This window comes from Odocoileus virginianus, chromosome 3 (assembly GCF_023699985.2).
Source record: "Odocoileus virginianus isolate 20LAN1187 ecotype Illinois chromosome 3, Ovbor_1.2, whole genome shotgun sequence".
Lineage (NCBI taxonomy): Eukaryota > Metazoa > Chordata > Mammalia > Artiodactyla > Cervidae > Odocoileus > Odocoileus virginianus.
Genome location: NC_069676.1, coordinates 89,974,721 through 89,993,172, shown reverse-complemented (window position 1 = coordinate 89,993,172; position 18,452 = coordinate 89,974,721). Strand labels below are relative to the sequence as shown.

General features: G+C 42.3%; 1 protein-coding gene across 1 annotated transcript in view; it reads left to right on the top strand.

Annotated features, from left to right (window-relative positions):
• The window catches only part of PCSK1 (proprotein convertase subtilisin/kexin type 1), a 41,867-nt gene that overhangs the window by 4,178 nt on the left and 19,237 nt on the right, over positions 1-18,452 (top strand). Inside the window, exons 3-8 of the mRNA XM_070465848.1 lie at positions 2,961-3,071; positions 5,195-5,341; positions 7,293-7,369; positions 13,516-13,604; positions 16,533-16,705; positions 17,717-17,929. Of these exons, the coding sequence (XP_070321949.1) occupies positions 2,961-3,071; positions 5,195-5,341; positions 7,293-7,369; positions 13,516-13,604; positions 16,533-16,705; positions 17,717-17,929 (810 nt within the window). The remainder of the gene's footprint in view (positions 1-2,960; positions 3,072-5,194; positions 5,342-7,292; positions 7,370-13,515; positions 13,605-16,532; positions 16,706-17,716; positions 17,930-18,452) is intronic.

Genomic DNA, 18,452 nt, shown 5'->3' with positions numbered 1-18,452 from the left:
TTGATTATATAAGGAACTAGTGTTTCTGAGAGAGTTTTAAATCCATGTCTTCAGGAGGCAAATGTTTCCATAAGTATTGTATTATCTGACCCAGAGTATTTGATCTCCTTTTATTCTGGTTTGTATACATATTCAACGATTAGGTACCAGCAGGAAAAGTCTAGAATGAATACAGGTAAAGTGTGGAGCCAATTTCATGTATATCTAATGTACCTTTTGAGTTTTTAAAATTAATTTCTTTATTTTAATGGGAGGCTAATTACAATATTGTAGTGGTTTTTGCCATACATTGATATGAATCAGCCACGGGTGTACATGTATTCTCCATCCAGAACCCCCCTCCCACCTTCCTCCCCATCCCATCCCTCAGGGTCTTTTTGAAGTCTGTTTTTGAGGTCATAAACATCAATAGAAATGCTGATATGAAATAAAAATTTGAAGTATTGTTATATACACAGTGTTGCCTTTTCTCAAGAATATGCCATACTGATGAAAATTTATCCTGGGGAGCTTGATATCTGCATACATAATTTCTGTTGTCTAGGACATTCCCAAGAATTATGAAAGCTTTGTGAGAGATAAAACATACACTTTCAACTTCCCATAAAGAAAAGTAAAAGTGACAGAACAGGGCTAAAATTGTTGAAAGTTCATGGAAATCACAATCGCTGTAAAATAATTTGCTACTTTGTTATGCATCTGATAGAATTTTTAAAAGAAGGAGAAAAAGAAGACAAATTATGAGAGCAGGAAATGACTGGGTCTGGGTTACCAGTGTTCCAACAGGAAAGCAGCAACCAAACCCAGACCAAGACGTTCCATCAGGACCATGGACAGCAACCCGCAGCACATAAACATCCGTTTCTGGCTTTTATTCAAGTAAATGGCTAGAAGTGACAGACCTAAGCAAAGGCCCTTAACATCATTTTAAAAGTTTCTTGTCCAATAAAATCTTTCTTTCACTGTTCCAAGGCAGATGACTAATTGTATATGGGCTCTGAAAGTAGGACGACTTCCAGTACTCTAGCTAGGCTTAGTCTTTGGGCAAAAAAACAAGAGAAATATTTCCTTGTCTGCCTAAATGCATGCCTGACATTAATGTACAAGGAAGTCACACTGACCTTCCTTCTCATCTTCACAGGAGAAAACTGGGTAGAGTAAAGCAGGTCTAACTGTTATTATTCAAAGTATCTCACTAAAATGAACAGATGGCCCAGTTCTGTTCTTTAGATAATTGATTTGTAATTCCTTAGTAATTGACTTGGGGGAGAAATCTCAAAACATAGTGAAGAAGAGCTAAGAATTTACTCTCCAGCATAACTTCATTAGAAAAGAGTCTATATAATCCTATGAAAGTTATCCCCAGAATAATTTAATTTCAGGAAAAATTCTAGAACCCATTGAAGCTTGAAGTGGAAGGTTGGACTAGATGCTTTTTAATGCCCTTTTCAAAGGGCATTAAATCCCAAAAGGATTATTTACCATTAAGTACATGATACTTACTATATATACAATAGAAGGATGCTACCAATTTGCTCTGTTCCATTTGGTTTGCTCTTACAGAGACTAATATGGGATTCAGAGTTAATGACATTAATCATAACTCTGTTTCCACCAATTGGTTGTTTACCTCATCAGATGCCAGAGTGCCTCTTCTTTGATTCCACTTTTTAAAAAATGCTCTTGATTTTCATTTTATTGCTCTTTTTTTGATAGGGATAATATTCTTCCAAATTAGCACTCTGAAGTGCACCAATACGCTATCTGTAAGTCTGTTAATGAATTCTCTAACTGTAAGTGACTCTCTCCCTCAAAGATTAGTACTTGTTCCCTAGCAGCCAGCTTCCAAAGACCAATTCAGATGGCAGGCAGTATATTCAAAGCATTGAGGTATTTTAAGCCAAAACAATTAAGTTTGAAAATACAGGCACTTTAAAAATAAATTATAGTGACTAATTTCCAACCCTCAAGTCCCTCCCAATGTTTATAATAGGTTTGCAGTATGTTTTCTAATTGGAAATTCAGGATGGTCTTGCTGGATGGTTTTATCCTTTAGTTGCAAATTATTTTTCAGTTTTTATTTTTGGATCTGACTCATTAGTGTTCTCACATTAGCAATATCCTATCACACACTGGACTATCATCAAATGTACGAAAGAGAGGATATGTTTTGGGTAGGAAACAGTCATGTTGCTCAGCAGAATCAGAGCATGGTAGTATCTCATAATGAATATAACCACAAGGCAGCCCCTCACCTCTTGGGGCCTCAAGTATAATAGGATTATGCTATAAATGTTGGAAAGGTAATTTTTGTATTGTCAGACCTATTTGCATAATACATGAAATGAAATTAATGATAAGTGTGCATGGTCAGTAGGGCTCATCCATCATCCCAGATCTGTTTCTCATATTAAATATTCTTAAGCAGAAGGTTGAAGCACAGGGGAGCCAGAATTTTGAATCTGCAAAGACGCAGCACCTTTTCCATCTTTTATCACATCTGCAATTTCTATTTTTGTGAATAAAGAAAGAGAAATTAAGCTGTAAGAGCAACATAACAGCAGTCTCTGAGATCTCTTAGCCTGTTGACTCATTCCGTGCAAATGGTCAAATTTTTAGCTACGGAACCTTGGAACCTCAATATAAAAATGGGCATTATGGTCCATTTGCTGATGAAAGCAGGCTGAACTTTTACTTCCACTGGAATCACAGTGTCAATAATTTGAGGGAACCATCACTTCACTGACTACTTCTCCTCCTTGTAAAGGCACACTTTACTGTAATAGAGGAAATGGTCATCTCCCCAGTGGGTAACCCCTTATTCTCACTGAGCTGCCAGTGTGATCGGCAGTCAAGTGAAAACACTGATGGAGAGAATCCTAGAGCTAGTTGGAGGGAAGATGAGTACGGCAGAGGTGGCTGTTTAACTGTTGATTTTCTTGCTATAAAACTCCTGGTAGGTGATATGGGCAGAACAACAGTATGAAAAAGAGAGAAGTAAGCGTTCCATCCTAAGAGACTCAGCTCTGGATCTCTTCAATGATCCGATGTGGAATCAGCAGTGGTATTTGGTAAGTACCTGCATGAGGACTGTGTAGGCCCTGGGTTACTTGTTGTCTCTGAACAATAGATATTTCTAAGTAACAGATAATTCAGTTCAGGGCTGTCTTATCTGGAGATCAGTGTGAATGGGACCTCCCATGATCTGGATCTTTTGTTTGGCTGTGTGAGAATGTCTAAAAACACAGATCTTTAGCTTCTACAAGAGGAAGTCTCCTTAAGTTTATCTGGAATAAGTACAGAAGAATTGGGTCTTGCAAGGTAGGGTTGCAAAAACAGTATTCATGGCAAAAATCAGACCTGCTCAAAGTTACTCCTGAGAACCCTTTAAATCACCCAAAGAGGACAGTGAACGTGATTCAGTATATACAGCTCTGAATGACAAGTCTTGCACGCTCCCAGGTGAGGATCTCTGAACTAGGCTAAAGGAAGGAACATGAGGAAAGACAAAAGGCATCTATCTGTGAAGGTCTGGACTTGCAAACCCGTTCTGCCTTTAAGGGGCTTCCCTGGCGGCTCAGACAGTAAAGAATCTGCCTGCAATGATCCCTGGGTCCCTGGGTCGGGAAGATCCCCTGGAGAAGGAAATGGCAACCCACTCCAGTATTCTTGCCCGGAGAATCCCACGGACAGAAGAGCCTGGCAAGCTGCAGTCCATGGGGTCGCAGAGAGTTGGACATGACTGAGCAACTAACACACACTTAATCTACCTCTAAGAGAGTTACCAAATCCTTACTGGAATGTGGGCTGTGAGTGGAGAAACTATACATGCTCCTGCCTGCCTGCCTGCAGGGTGCTCCCCCTTCTGTTTTCACATTAAGCCTCTACTGTAGTAACACAGTGCTTATTGTTGAGAATATTGTAAAAGATAAAATTTCATGAGGACCATAAGCTGAGGCCTAGATATCCTTGTTGCAGAACGGATGGGAAAGATCAATTCTTCTTGAAACTCTCCTAACCTAAGTGATACTTGCTCACTGCAGAAGATACTCATTAACACTTGTGCATCTACCATGTGCCACATATTAATACTATCCTAACTGTTTGACATGAATTAACTCATTTAGTTCTCATGCAACATTGTGTTATTCATATAATAAGTATTCCCTTTTAACAGATGAAGAAACAGAGATATTGGCAAGAATCACATAATTCTTGTGGTGGGGCCATAGTTCATATCTCCAGAGGCCATACTCTTAACAGCCAGACTCCGATTATTCCTCTCACTGACATAGAGTCCTTCTCTGGCTTTGGCCAACAATCTGTGTGCAGTTCCAGCCTCCTGGGACTCAGCTTCATGTTGGCCTAGAAAATTCTGGTTTTGCTCCTCCTCTTTCTGATGGGCATCAGTCAGGGGGCAATGCATTCATTGATACTTTTGATTGTTGTCATTTGTAAGTTTCCTGTTGATCCGTTCAGCTAAAAACCCGGCTCTCTTCTAATGCATCTCTCTTGAATGCTTGGGGATGTCCTCATATCTGTAATCCTTTGCTGTCCAATTTCTCTTCCCTACAGCCCCACATACTGTAACTCTCAGAAAAGTTACCTGAAAAAAAAAAATCCTAAATCACCTCTCACAGATACTGACTCTCTAAATCACTCATACTTGGAAACAGGCAGTTCAATTCCAAGTCCTGGTAATACCACAGCCTTGTGGGTATCCAAGTTCTGATTTTTCTTTTAGAAAAGTTATAAAAAAAAATGTCCACGAGTAACTGAACCAGACAAAATAAAGTACGTTCAGTATGGCAGTAGAGGTTTAGGATTTGGGGGAGATGGAAACTTGGGGCAGCAAATAAAGCTTCAGTAGATGAAAAGCTTGAGCATGTAATTATAAATGAAAGCAACTTAGGGATAAACTTCTTCAAAGCCACACAGCTCAAAGACAAGGGGCACAGGGTGATTCATCTTTTCGAGTGATTTTCCATTGGAACAACTGGAAAAAGAGCAGAACTATGATGATTCACTTGGTCCTCCCCTCGACTTTGTCTTTTATTTCACCTAATTGCCTGCTTCTAAAGAATAGAATGACCCCAGGAAAAAGAAAGATGGGTCTCAAGACTGGAGCTTCAGTTCTCATTGTGCAGCAAGCAAATTATGATTTTACCAACACTTCTTTGTTCTTTTTTACCAGCAAGATACAAGGATGACTGCAACCCTGCCCAAGCTGGATCTCCATGTGATACCTGTTTGGCAAAAAGGCATCACAGGCAAAGGTGTTGTTATCACTGTACTGGATGATGGCTTGGAGTGGAATCACACAGACATCTATGCCAACTATGTGAGTCTAAGCCCTCCTATTCCTGCAGCTTAGGGTGCTGTCTATACAGACATACAGTTAGGGCTTCACTTCCCTCAAGCAGGAGATGCTCTGAGTGAGACCTGGGGTTGATGAACCAAGCTTTGGCTACTTCCCTCACCCCTCTGCCAGTGCACATAAATTTCTTTCTTTTTTTCTTTCCTTTTTTTGGTATCACTAGACATTGAAAGAATTCACTGAAGCTGAGGACTGTACAAAGTTATGTTGTTGGGGTTGGAAGAGGCACGTACACTGGCTAGATTATTAAAAAGCCATTCAAATTCTATGGCACTCAGTACTGGGGGACATGAAAGCAATCAGATCAAGCCTCACATCTGAGATCATCTTCACAGTCATCCTCCTCACATTCCCTGTGGGTCAGTAGCTCTCACATTGTGAAGTTATATGAATGTGACTCCATCCATGCAAATCAAAGCATGTACTTGATAGTGCAAAAATGACAAACAGAAAAGTTTACCAAAAATGGGAAGTAAGTAAATTATTTACTTGTTTATGAAGTTCTCCATAATATTTTAGGTCTTTAGGGGACTTCCCTGATGGTCTAGTGGATAAGACTCCGTGCACCCAAAGCAAGGGTCCTGGGTTCGATCCCTAGTCAAGGAACTATTAATAGATCCCACATGCCACAACTAAGAGCACGCATGCTACAGCTGAATATTCCACAGGCCACAGTTAAAAGATCTTACATGCCACAACAGAGATCAAAGATCCAATGAGCTTTCAGGTCTTGATTTAAAGATCCGTGTTTTATCTTGAATACTACCCTCTGTCTTTATCCCAGCCTTTCTACTCAACCAACGTTCCAAAGCTAAAGAGCAAAGAAAATGGGGTGGAAAAGAAGAGATGAAAAAGATTAGCAATTATTAAGACAGAGAAACATAAAGAACAGCAGGAGTGGTGACACAATTATTAAAAGGTGGTTGGATCTCCTTGCAGTCCAGGGACTCTTAGGAGTCTTCTCCAGCACCACAATTTAAGAGCATCAATTCTTCAGCACTCAAACTTCTTTATTGGAGAAGGGAATGGCAATCCACTCCAGTATTCTTGCCTGGAGAATCCCAAGGACAGAAGAGCCTGGCAGGCTACAGTTCATGGGGTCACAAAGAGTCGGACACGACTGAGTGACTAAGCATCGGTGGCAGAGAAATACAGAGAAGAGCAGTCTGTTTGAAGTCTATTTAGTGTAACTGGGGTGGCTGGAGGAGCTCACTGTAGACCTGAGCCCCACCCCACAGCCGGCTCTTTGCCCCCGTATCATTAGGAAAGATGAGTGTCAAAGTATTACTAACTAGCCCTACAGCCCAGTCAAACCATTTCACTTCTCTAGACATCAATTTTCTCATTTGGAAAATGACATGGTTGAACTAAGTAAACTCTGACCCCTCCTATTCTAACAGCCTATGAGATTCTCTAGGTTTGGAAACCTTCACTGAGAATTGTTGGCTCACTTCTCTGTGCACGTCATCTCTGCCTGGTTTCTGGCTCTGATGAATGATCAGCAACGGGGCCAGAAACTCTAAACTGCAGACTCTCAAGCCATCAGCCAGGATGGGAATAGGACAGGGGTAGAAGGACTGATGTTGAAGCTGAAACTCCAATACTTTGGCCACCTGATACAAAGAGCCGACTCATTGGAAAAGACCCTAATGCTGGGAAAGATTGAAGGCAGGAGGAGAAGGGGACGACAGAGGATGAGATGGTTGGATGGCATCGCTGACTCAATGGACATGGGTTTGGGTGGACTCCAGGAGTTGGTGATGGACAGGGAGGCCTGGCATGCTGCAGTTTCTGGGGTCGCAAAGAGTCAGACACGACTGAGCCACTGAACTGAACTGAACTGAGGAAGATTTGGAAAGCACTGCTTTTTTTTTTTCTTTTTGATGCTACAGTGTTATTTTTGCTTTCTCTTTAGGACCCAGAGGCCAGCTATGATTTTAACGATAATGACCATGATCCATTTCCCCGATATGATCCCACAAATGAGAACAAGTAAGTAAATGTGGATTTGGGGGTGGGGGTAAGTGCTTTAAAATGCTTTCATCTTATCTGAGAAAATTACACTATAAATATGATCCACATTTTTGCTCTCAGAAAATGCTCATGTACACCATCCATACAACAACATTTTGTTGCTTTTAAAACAGGAAACAGACACTTCTATTTTTATATTCCTTTTGGCTTACGGGACTATATTTCAATTAAACTTTCTTCTTATACTATGAAAGGTACCCCTCAAAATGTTACTGAATAGCTATGACTTTAGAAGAAATCTTTGGGACATTTGTTGCTGTTGTTCAGTCACTAAATTGTGTTTGACTCTTTGAGATCCCATGGACTGCAGCACACCAGGCTCCCCTGTCTTTCACTGTCTCCCAGAGCTTGCTAAGACTCACATCCATTGAGTTGATGATGCTACCTAACCATCTCATCCTCTGCTGCCCCTTTCTCCTTTTGCCTTCAGTCTTTATCAGCATCAGGGTCTTTTTCAACAAGTCAGCTGTCCAACAGGTGGCGAAGTATTTATTTGAGCCTCAGCTTCAGCGACAGTTCTTCCAATGAATACTCAGGGCTGTTTTCCTTTAGGATTGGTTGGTTTGATTTGCTTGCAGTCCAAAGAATTAAAGAATAAAAATCTTCACTCCATCACCGTTGCACCTAGTTCCTCTATGAATGTTTCACTATTAGCAACATGCTTGTTGCTAGCCACAAAGAGAAATACAGATGGCCAAAATAACAAATCCCTACAACTTCCTATGGTAGCCACAACCACGCTCACTAGTTCCCTCAGAAGAGCATGGCAAGACACCAGACAAGAGAAATATACCATAAGGTTTGGCCCTCAAATCCAATACAGTCTCCAGGGCATTGGGCTAATTAGCCTGTTCCAGCATTTCTTCTGGGTATTTTAATGCTAAAAGGAAGAGACAAAGGACATCTTCTGACTCCTAAGCTAACTCCCCATAGTATCCACAGGGTGATGAGAGAGGATAAGAGCCAGACTTGGCAAAGCAACGAGGCAAATGAAGACCCAAAGGCAAGAGACATTTTAACCTTTTTGTTAGCTCCAAAGGAACTTTACCCTCTAGGCACACAGCCTCGTGTCCATGCCCATGGGAAAACTCATCTTTGTGCATAAAGACATCTCTCACAGACTTGAAGGAGACATTTCACTCTTTCCTCTTCATTTGCTTCACCCAAAAGAAACTTACACCAAAAGAGAAGAAAGTCAAGGCAAAATGAGCACCGCTACAAGAGGGGATGGAAAGAGCAATCAGGGAAAAGCTCCTGTGGCTGTCATATAATGTACTTCCCATTCCTTTCTTCCTCCCTCTTGGATTAGTATCCAACTTGGGTCAATCAGTTCTCTCTCTTTCTTGCTTTCACCTTCCCTCCCAGTTTCTCCCTTATTATCTCAGAATTCCCATGTGGCTGGTGTGGTAATGTTGACCTAAACCAGTTACATTGGATTGTCCTCCTCCAGAAGGCCAACAAACCCCAGGAAGGGAGTCTGGAGCTCAGGACTTGGCTTCAACTTCTGGGTGTATATTTCTTCCCTCGGTGGGGAAGGGGAGGCTTCGGGAGGTACCATTTACTTTCCTTTGGTACCATTTATTTCTTCCAGCATTTATCTTTTAAAGGGGTCAACCACAAGCAGCCCTAGAGGTTAGAATATTCCAGTAACAACACAATAGGAACCATGAGGGGGGCCCCCTTGGAGGAAAGTGGGATGTCTCAGAAACTTAGAGCAGGACTCCCCCAGACAAATATTCAGCCATATTTCTGAGTGAGGGCAGTGTGGGACCAGGAGGAACATCCATCCTTTTATAGCAGGACCTTGCAATGTTAGCCTGGCTGGTAGTGAGAGCTTTGCCAATTACTAGAAAGGAGGATGGCTTTGAGGAAGTCACTCACCTCACTCTGTCTGTATCTTTTTTTATTTTGTCCCCCAAAAAGGTGACAAGGTCCCTGTTTACCTACACTCCTAAAATAAACTACCTAAGGAAATGGGCAATAAGTGCTAAGAAGGAAAGGGCACTCTTTCTAGAATGAGCTAGAAGTGACAACTCTCATTCCTTTCCCTTGGTCAAGACTAAGAGGGAAATCTGTACCCACATGGGTTCAGCGGAGGAGACTGTCAGCTGGAGGTGTCAGCCCAGCCTCCTTCCTGGGCAGTGTGCCTTGGCTCTGGTCCAGGATCCAATGTGGGTGATGATTTGTGTGGCAGACGCATGATAGGCGAATACCTGGTGAAATGATATTCTTGGAGTTTGGTACTTGTGAAAAGAGGAACTCAGGTATCCTCCTTTCCCCCTGCCAAACAAAAGGGACTTGCAACTCATGGTACTGATGATAGCCAATTCACAGGGTTTCAAAGGCCCCAAGGTAGCAGCCTATACAATTTTATTTAATTTGTGCCTGAAAACTGTGAGCTTCCAGAGCATAGCAGACCATGGACCACGCACATAGTATTGGATTTGGGTAGCATAGCCAAACACTTAAGAGCACGGACTTTGCAGTTAGATTTAGATCAAATCTTAGACCTTTCACTAAATAGCTGAGTGACTGTGAGCAAATTATTTAACTTCTTTGTGACTAGTTTTATCATCTACTGTGACAGATTTTTATTTTCTTGGGCTCCACAATCACTGCAGGTGGTGACTTCAGCCATGATAGTAAAAGTCACTCGCCCCTTGGAAGAAAAGTTATGACCAACCTACACAACATATTAAAAGGCAGGGACACTACTTTGCTGACAAAGGTCTGTATAGTTAAAACCATGGTTTTTCCAGTAGTCCTGTATGGATTTGAGAGTTGGATCATAAAGAAGGCCACACCAAAGAATTGATGCTTTTGAACTGTCATGTTGGAGAAGACTCTTGAGAGTCCCTTGGACTGCAAGGAGATCAAATCACTCAATCCTAAAGGATATCAATCCTTAATATTCACTAGAAGGACTGATGCTGAAGCTCCAATACTTTGGGCCACCAGATGCGAAGAGCTGACACATTAGAAAAGACCCTGATGCTGCGAAAGACTAAAGGCAGGAGGAGAAGGGGATGACAGAGGACGAGATGGTTGGATGGCATCATCGACTCAATGGACTTGCGTTTGAGCAAACTCTGGGAGATGGTAAAGGACAGGGGAGTCTGGGGTCCTGCAGTCCATGGGGTCTCAAAGAGTCAGACACCACTGAGCGACCGAACAACAACCAAAGAGATAATGATGGTACCTATTTCATTGGGGATTTGTGGGATTAAATAGGTTTATATACATAATTGACTTGGATAGTGTCTGGTACATAGAACAAGTTAAGCATGTACTATGATAATGATGATTAAGGCTTCTCATTTAGCAACTAAGGTAGAACTCCTTTCAGTGAGAAAAAAAGCATGACAAGAATAATATCATCTGATAAGAGCAGAAGCAGAGACAAGTCAATTTTCTGAGCCAATTCAGAATTTGCTATTTGAAAATTACACAAAAAGCAACTATCTCTCAAGGTCCTCTTGATTATCAACCAAAAAACTAACATCCCCATCATTTATCAAAAGGCATAATAAAAAATAAGAGTTAGTTACCCTTCCAGCATAGTGTCAGAAATAAATCCCCTAGGTTTAGAAAATGAATTGCCCCATTTTGTCTTGGCCTTCTTAGCAGTTAGAGACCTATTATCTCCCAGTTCCAAGGACTTTATCTCTCCAAGCTATCTGTGTTGTTGCTGTTCTTTATTACTATGTAAATGAAGTTAATAAAAGCTGCATTTGAATTCTCCTCTGCAAATCAAGAGAGGCATCACTAAATAACAAAATCTTAAAAGTGCAGGTAACTCTTACTAGTAATGTAGCATGAATTTGTAATCAATATTTCAACAAAAATTTCAGACTATTTTTCTAGCTATATAACATGTATGGCAAGGATATTTTAACAAGTGCCATGGTCGTCTTTAAATTATCTTCTGAAATAATTTTTAAAAAATCAATTTGTTTAAATGCCAGTTACAACCATTGTTCTAAGATAACAGAGGGTGCTTTTACCCCAGAGGCTGATTTAAGGGAAGAAAGCCATAGGTCTAAAAAGAATGACATTGAAGCACTTTGGTAAAGTCTTCTTTTTCTCAAGGTACAGAGGTGAGAAGTGAGGATAAGAAGAGGAAAAGATATCAATTCATATTTGTACATGATCCTACATTTTTTAAAGAAAATAGTCCTTAGTATGTAAAGAGAGATAAATAATAGGTAGTGTCACAGTGCATCATTTTTAGGACAGAGGTGTAGTGCTGGAGATGTCTGCTCACAGGTTGATTCCATAAACTCTATCTATCCACCTGGAGACTTTGCTACTTTGGGCCCTGTCTTCCATTTTGTATGAACAGAAATTCAGGTGGTGGTGACTTCTGGTAGCATATTTCTCAGAGGATGGCAACTGAATTTTCCCTTCTACAAAGGTAGAGAGGGCTAAGCCCCCAAAGAAGAATAAGATGCCTTCTTCATGTTCAATATTCACGCATTTTGCAGAGAATGGATGTATTGGTTGGAACAGCTTCAGTTGCAAGTGAGAGAATCCTAACTTGAAAATTAAGTAAAATGGAGATTTTAAAAATATTTTTTACCCAAGAGATGATCAGCTGCAGGCATGGCAAGATCCAGAAACTCAAAAAATAGGCCTTCAGGACACCAACTACTCTATCTCCATCTCCTAGCACTGCTCACCTCCACTTAGTTTCATTCTCAACAGAGAACGCCTCATAGCAAGGTCCATAAGGCTCACATGGAACTTAAAGCATCAGTTTTTGAAAGCTGTCTGGGAGGACAAGTCTCATGATAGAGACTCACAAGAAGTGGCCAAGGGTTCCTTCTCCAAATGGGAAAATGCTAGAAGACCAAAAAGAAGTCAGTGCCTACTACACCAGGGAAGACTGTGAATTGCATTGTTCTGACTTAGGACTCCTATCCAGTATTAACATAAAGGAGGCCATCATTCAGTGGAAGGAGACAAGGAAATCATCTTTGGTATTTTAGGTAAAAAAAGAAAAGTGAAATAGGTTTATTTTAAAAGACAAGTCAATTAAGAATTTTTATATTTCATCTGGCCTAAATTAATAGATGTCCAGTAGAGCAGTAATCAGAAGGAGCTGGCTGACATTTGCTCAGAACCAACCCTTGCTCTTCTTCCCTCTGTGTCAGCATATGTGTTCAGCGGCTCCTCCAAAGGCGTCCACAGCCTTCATGCTGCTCCTGGGAGTTTTCACAATGGAATAAAGTCATGAAGCAACCAAGTCCACATTAAAGTTCCCTCAACTTATTGACCTTCCTGAGGTCAGGAAGGTGACAGGAAAAGATAATCACTCTCTCTAGAATTTCAGAAATGACACTTTAACAGTAGACTTTGGTCTGTTTAAGAGATGGATTTTCTTTTCCCCCCAAATGCTCTGAAGTCGTAAATTACCCTCATCATCTGGTTGCAAGACTAGTCTTGTTCAGGCTTCTGGTCCCAATTAGAGTTGCAGGAGCACCCTGGCATCCCAAATAGCCTGGAGTGCCTTGTTAAAAATTTCGAAATCCTCTTGGGACCAGGAAACCTTCGGATGTTTTAGTCTGGTGTATGGTTAGAGGAGGAGAGGAGGGCTTGAGAGGGGACTCTGTTCTACATATCCCCCTAAAACTGGTTCAGATTAACCTAATCCAAGGAAGCCACTAGTGAGGGGGAAGGGAAGGGGTCACTTCAACACCAAAAAGCATGGGATCAAAACCATTTCTTTCAAGTGGTTTCTGAAAGTGTCAGAGATGTTCATAGTAAGTATTAATAGCTAACACTTCCTGGTTCTTTCTGCATCCCAGCCACTGTTCTAAGTGTTCTGCATACTTAGTGTTTCATGGGATGCCACAACTTTTGGAGGACCAGTCACTTATCCAAGGTCATATCACTAGTTAGTGGCAGAAGCTAGAATTTAAACTCATATACTTGGGCTCCGGTACTTATTCCCTTCACTTATCTACACGTCATCTAACACTGATGGGATAAAAACTGGCAACGAGGCTGACAGAAAGTTAGTATATCCACGGACCGTCGATTTGTATGCAAAACCAATGTTTGCCCTCATTTACATTTTAAAAATTCTATTTTCTCATCCTCAGACATGGGACCAGATGTGCAGGAGAAATTGCAATGCAAGCAAATAATCACAAGTGTGGGGTCGGAGTTGCATACAATTCCAAAGTTGGAGGTAAAGCAGAGGGTTGTTCCCATAGATTCGGGCTTTGAGTCTTGTGTTAACTGGTGTAAATGGGGTGGGCTGAGGGAAACTTTTCAACAACCAGAGGAAGAAGTGAACCCCATGCAAAATTTGCTACAGAACTTGAGTGTGATTTGAAATGTGCAAATCAATGGATCTGGGTTCTCAGATAATGATACCTGAATAAAGCCCATACATCTCTGTTGGGGGGGGTGGGGAGCAGGGATGGAAATGTTGAATAGGCTTCAAAGCAAATCTAATTTTCTCTGTGTTCTGATTTAGAAGGGATTGTTATTGAGTGCTCGCTAAGAGAACAGAAGAAAAAGGTAAATTTAGGCAAAGATTTTCCCTGCCTCTCAGTTCTATAGTCCTTCAGTTCACAATGAAGAACAGTCAAAAAATAAATAAAAAAGAATGCATATGAATTACAGAAAAAAGACAAAGGTTATCTGTAGTAGCAAGAATTTAGAAACTCTGGTTGTTTCAATGTTTTTATGGGTAAGCATATGGCAAGTTCCATCAGCACAATTTGATAAAAGAACTATTTACAAGAGTTCAAGGGAACCAACAAGTGACTGTTGTAAGCAGATGTTACCACCTTCAGACCTAGTGGAGCAAGGGGAGGAAGTAGTCATGGAAACTGGGAAGAAAAAGCTATGGCCACACGAGACAGCCACAGGACAAGAGCTGGGGCCTGGAGTACAATAGCAGAGCTGCTTCGAGGCAGGGAGGGTCCTGAAATGAGCACTTCATTCTCCCCTCACCCCAAAACCTCCTGCCGCTGTGTCAGTCGGCTGACACCAATGCGAAGGCGAGAGAACCCACTGCTGCCATCCACGGTCCTGTGGATCTGCAGGGGATCAGAGAGAATAAAGCACTTGCCTCTCCTCTTCACACTAGCCCTTCCTCGGGAGCTCATGGTTACACTATTAGTTTTGCATTTAATTTATTTCCTAAAACCACAACAAAAAAGATTCATTGTAGAACATGGCCATGTCAGTGAGACTCCTTCAAGCTCTAAATGAGCATACCTGGAATGTGGTTTTGTAATCCTTTACAGAAATCAGATAAATACACATCCTGGCATACAGAATGCATCTCTCACTAACACAGCACATACTCCTAGGTTTTAGGGGTCATTCCTCATTCCTTTGATGCCAATGTTGTCAAAGAGATGCGTTAATCTACAGAAAATGAAGGCAGGAGCACAAATTACATAATCACCTAGAAAAAGAAAGCACGTTCTAAGGAAAGATGAACAAAGTAGCTATAGTCTGTGAGAGAATCATCTCACCCTTTCATTTTACAGAGGAGGAATCAGAAGCAAGAGCCTCAAGGAAACTAAAACACAGCTACTGCGTGTCCATCATTTAACTCCCAAGACAGGATCCACATCCTGGAAGTTAACAGGATGGATCTGAGTGCCAGATTTCTGGGCTTCAAGTCCAAGCAGTTGCAAGCCGTGTGGCCTTGGGCAAGTCCCTTCCCTCTCTGACCTCAGTCTCTCTCCCTGGGAAAGATTACAGCATCCACCTCAAATGGTTGTCATGTGGATAGATAAGTTCACACATTTAAGGCCTGGGTAATGGCAGCTGCATACAGTATATCCTCAATGCACATGAGCTGTGATCAAACCCATTTTACAGTTGAAGAAACTGAGGCACAGAGAAGTGACTTGCTCAAGATCACAGAGCTAGCAAATAGTAAAGCTGGGATTTTTTTTTTCCCCAAATGCATTTTAAACAATTTTCTTAAAAAAAAAAAGACTTCTACTAGTCAGGTCAGCTCCACGTTCCTTTACCCACGCTCCATGGTAAACAGTAGTGTGAAAACCTAAGGCTGTGCACTCCATCGCATCATTAGCCTGAAGCCAGCAATAACCAGGTAGCTGCCGATATCTGTCTAAACTGCTTTTGCCTTCCTGGCTCTTGCGTCCATGAGTCTGATGATGGGTGACAGCCTGTTGGGAAGCATATGAGCCACTGCATCTGCCTTCTCCCGATGAAAAATGATTCCCCCTCAGGAGTGAAATCCATGGCAGTGATTTCATCCTTGAAGTTATTTAGGAGAAAAGGAAGCATGTTCCTTTGCAAATGTTTCTTAGCAAACACGTAAAAGAAGGGCCTCTGGGTTATTTTTAATCAGTGCTTAGAAACAGGAGTTCTTTCCCTATTTGTTCGTCTCCTTCTGTAGGTAGGTCTTCTCAAGCTGCACGGTTTCCCATACGGAGCCCCTTGTAAAGCGCTGGCTGGGCCACAACCGTTCATGGCACAGTCACGAGCCGGCATGTTGACACAGGGTTGTTTGACGCCTCTTTCTGAAAACTACCCCGTCATTTTCAGGTTATTAGGTCAGCAGGGGGAGGGGAGACATTTTTTTCCAGTGGAAAAATAAGCCTTTATTCTTACTGATTATATTTTAGCTTTTTATAAAAGTTTTCATTTTGTATTGGGGTATAGCCAATTAACAATATTGTGGCCATTTCAGATGAACAGCGAAGGGACTCAGCCATACATATACAGGTATCTATTCTCCCCCAAACCCCCCTCCCATCCAGACTGCCACATAACACTGGGCAGAGTTCCCTGTGCTACACAGTAGGTCCTTGTTGGTTACCCATTTTAAATACAGCAGTGTCTGCACGCCCATGACATTTTTATAATCGACAACAACCGTGCCCACTGCATAGCACAAATAGTTACCTCAAGGGCAGATAAAGAAGGCTTCTGGAGGCAGTGACTGGTATCTTCCCGTGGCGCTGTTAGCAGCTGGGTCACAGGCATTTGGGACATACAACGCTTACCCTCTCTTTGACTCTTTGGAGAGTCCTTTGACGAATAAAATATTAAGAGCCTTATGCCATCCTGCATGCACACACTGACATCAACATATTTTGTATTTGTCTGTTTTGCTGTTCAGGCATAAGAATGCTAGATGGCATTGTGACTGATGCTATTGAAGCCAGCTCAATTGGATTTAATCCTGGGCATGTGGATATTTACAGTGCGAGCTGGGGCCCAAACGATGACGGGAAAACTGTGGAGGGGCCTGGCCGACTGGCCCAGAAGGCTTTTGAATATGGTGTCAAACAGGTGAGATGCTTAACGCAGACCCAGTTCAAATGAAACCTGACCACTGGAATAAGAAGAGAAGGGAAGAACACTTGGCTTATGTGCAAAGAAATGGTTGTGAATTTCTTGTTGCTGTTAATGATTTGACCTGCATTTAGAGAGCCAAATCATTCTTCAGAGGGATGGAAGTTAACGTTTTCGCCATTTGGGCCTGACATTCAACAGATATTCATTCCTCTTAGGATATTTACTTAAAAAAAAAAAAGTCTAGATAGGTCCTTCCTCATTTTCCTGCCGCTTCTGAATGTCTGCACTAGGTACACTACTCCCTGGACTTCTTCCAGATCCTCTGAACAGGCACCCTTCAGTTCAGCAACGGTGGGTGCGCCATCTCTGCACGTGCAGGGTGGACACTTGTGCCTTGATTGTGCTGCTCTGACACTGGGGCTGACGGCATCCTTGCCAAGATTCTAAGGCCCAGTTCTGCACAGCATGAAACAAAAGTAGAAACTTTGAGAGCACAAATTGAAAAACCATAGAAAGAGTAGCCTTGACGAGTTCCATTCAATTGACGAGTCCCTTTTAACACAGCTGCAAAGCAGATCTGAATAATGCCTGATTTTGTCACGCTATCAGTCAGCCAGAAGATTCAAGCAGAAAGGAAGAAAGGAAGTTCAAAGACTCAAATGGAGTGACATAAGCCAAGGGAGCGGCCAAAAAAAAAAAAAAAGAGTGAGTGCTAAAGGCCAGAATCCACATAATAAAGGAAAAAAAAGAAAAGAAAAGTCCTCACCCTGTGCCATCCCAGAGAGAAGGATGGAAGAGGACCAGCAGGCCAGAGCCCACCACGGGCTTGTAACACACAGTCTCGGGAGAGTCCTCCTACTGGAGGACCTGGAGATGAAACTGATCAAATTCCTGTCTCTGAGAACTTCATGCATGCATTTATATTCTTGTCGGGGGTTTTATTGGGAGATGACAGCGACCTCAGCAGATGGTAACAGACGTGGTACATTTTGGCTTTTCCTTTAGGGGAGACAAGGAAAGGGTTCTATCTTCGTCTGGGCCTCCGGGAACGGGGGGCGTCAGGGCGACAACTGTGACTGCGACGGATACACGGACAGCATCTACACCATCTCCATCAGCAGTGCCTCGCAGCAAGGCCTATCACCCTGGTACGCAGAGAAGTGCTCCTCCACGCTGGCCACCTCTTACAGCAGTGGGGATTACACCGACCAGCGAATCGTAAGCTGCTTCTGTCTGCCTCTCTCTGCTTAGGTAGGAGAGCGCGGTTCGCCTTCCAAAGGATCCTTGGGTCAGATGGATTTGCTTAAGCTTCCTGTCTCAGTTGGGGAGACTTGCACGTTACTGACCTGAAGGGTGGGTACGTACTGGGAAGGCCTCTGTCTCAGGGATGGCGATGCATCCGCCAAGATGCTGTTGCCTCTCGGTCATGTCTAAACTCAGCCCTGAGAGGCCACCAACTTGTCATTCAACGACCGAGACTCCAAATGTCTCTTCGGCTTGTGCGATGCCTCTCTGAAAACGGCCTTAAAGGAGATTTCAGGGTTGTGGGGGCTTTATCACCCTGGTTCTTGTTGATCGTCTAATAGCAGGGAGAATGTCTGACTTGCCCTTTAGCAGATGATAAAAGTACAGAGCATGCACCAGCGATGTCTCCTAAGAATGGACAACCTACAGGAAAATAACAGCCTAAGTTTCCCCTGAGGTGAACTTCTCAGCATCCGAATAAGTAGCTTAGGAAGGT